General features: G+C 30.7%; 1 protein-coding gene across 1 annotated transcript; it reads left to right on the top strand.

The window, feature by feature from the left end:
- Positions 1-380: 380 nt before the first annotated feature.
- LOC111686425 (pleckstrin homology domain-containing family G member 3) lies at positions 381-1403 on the top strand. Its single transcript, XM_046954761.1, has 3 exons — positions 381-571; positions 639-773; positions 837-1403. Exons 1-3 carry the CDS (start codon positions 413-415, stop codon positions 1278-1280), a joined length of 738 nt encoding a protein of 245 aa, XP_046810717.1. The 5' UTR covers positions 381-412; the 3' UTR covers positions 1281-1403.
- Positions 1404-1852: the final 449 nt, after the last annotated feature.

Genomic DNA, 1852 nt, shown 5'->3' with positions numbered 1-1852 from the left:
TATTTTTCACTGTTGTTTGAGATTTATGTTTCATATCTAAGTATGCATAAAAATATATTTTATGTAGTTTACTCATATATTTGTGCTATAAATATGTAAAAATTATATGTATTTGCATTTAGACTAAATTACGTTATAAATTGTATTTGTTGCAATATGTAGTAGAGTATGGCCTCAGAAATTTACATAGGAAAATTATAGAATGATTAGATTCTTAAGTCAAGACACTGAACTATTAAGGGAGTTAAATTGGAAAGAAAGATTTAAGTAAAATAACTTAATTTTTTATTAATCAAATAATAACGGAGACAAGATCTGTTAAAGCAAGTTAATTTTTTTCTAAATTTTAAAATTGTTTTATGTTTTATTATCTTTATAGAAAAATCAATTTTATTGCTATATAACCTTCACCATGCACAAGAAGACATCTTTGGAATTGCGCAAAGAAAATCGAGAATTTTTCCAAAATTATCAAAATGAGATCAATGATCGTTTAGGCATTGATAGTTTCCTAGTACAACCCATACAAAGACTGACCCGATATCCGCTCTTATTACAACAGTTAATAAATGTGAGTAATTGAGTGTAAAATTTATTTGCCTAATAACGATGAAAAACAAATTTTTATTTCTTTCTAGGAATTCTATAAAAGTGGTATTAATTGTAAGCCCGTCTTGGCTTCATTGTGTAAATTAGAGACACGCATGCGTCGTCTGTTAGAGGTAGTCAATCAATCGGAAGAGATACACTGCATAGAGGAAATACCTCCCGAGGTATGTTTTCAAGGACATCATTATATCAAACCATTATAAATACCCTTGTACTTATATTTCCAGCTCCATCTCGATCAATTGGGTTCCTTTAGACGTTCCACCGAATTCGATGCCTATAATCATAGATCACGTAAAAAATTCCACTCTAAAGTTTTCCTCTTCGATCAGTGTCTATTGTGCACCGAAGTGCGTAAACGTCGTTTAGCCTTTAAGCATTCGTATACTTGGGATACAATAGAATTAAAGCTTAATACCTCTAAGAATATAACCCTATTAACGAAAGCTGCCTCTTTGTCGGGTAGTTCAACAAATACACATAGTTCCGCTAAGGAGGAATATGAATTCTCCTCACCCGAAGCCATTTCAATAAATCAATGGATGCGTTGCGCTCGTCGCATTATTGAGCATTCTCGCATCGAAGAGTCTCAGAAGGGTAAATTGGTATTGCCCATGGATTTGGTTTTGGGTGTTGCATTTGCCATTTGGTTTATTTGGCACTATTTATGAGAGTGTCCTCGTTGTCGTGTGTTTTATTTAATGTGTAATAATATTTATTTTACTTTTTTATAATTTGAGTTTCTTTTTTTAATTTTATAGCAATAAAATTGTCTTAAATAATTATTTTTTAAATATCCTAATCTAGATTTCAAATTTTTTTCCAAATTTTTTTTTTGTTTTTTTTTATGGTTTGTTAAACCAACTCGTCAGTATATAAAAATATAAATATTTATAAAAGGAAAGAATTTAGTTTTCTTGCGGTTTTTATTTTTAAAGGGGCCTTTTTTAAACGTATGTCTTTGTGGAAGTCTGTAGTCAAGTCTATAGTCAAGTCTATGGTCTAGTCTATAGTCTAGTCTATGGTCTAGTCTATGGTCTAGCCTATGGTCTAGTCTATAGTCTAGTCTATAGTCTAGTCTATAGTCTAGTCTATAGTCTAGTCTATAGTCTATTCCATAGTCTAGTCTATAGTCTAGTCTATGGTCTAGTCTATAGTCTAGTCTATAGTCTAGTCTATATTCTAGTCAATAGTCTAGTCTATAGTCTAGTCTATATTCTAGTTTAAATTCTAGTCTATAGTC

This window comes from Lucilia cuprina, chromosome 6 (genome assembly GCF_022045245.1).
Source record: "Lucilia cuprina isolate Lc7/37 chromosome 6, ASM2204524v1, whole genome shotgun sequence".
In the NCBI taxonomy this organism is placed as follows: domain Eukaryota; kingdom Metazoa; phylum Arthropoda; class Insecta; order Diptera; family Calliphoridae; genus Lucilia; species Lucilia cuprina.
This window is presented reverse-complemented; position numbering and strand designations above follow the sequence as displayed.

Coding starts and splice junctions, on each gene's coding strand:
- LOC111686425 (XM_046954761.1), top strand. CDS start 413: ATGCACAAGAAGACATCTTTGGAATTGCGCAAAGAAAATCGAGAATTT. Junction 572..638: donor TATTACAACAGTTAATAAAT/GTGAGTAATTGA, acceptor ATTTCTTTCTAG/GAATTCTATAAAAGTGGTAT. Junction 774..836: donor TAGAGGAAATACCTCCCGAG/GTATGTTTTCAA, acceptor TTATATTTCCAG/CTCCATCTCGATCAATTGGG.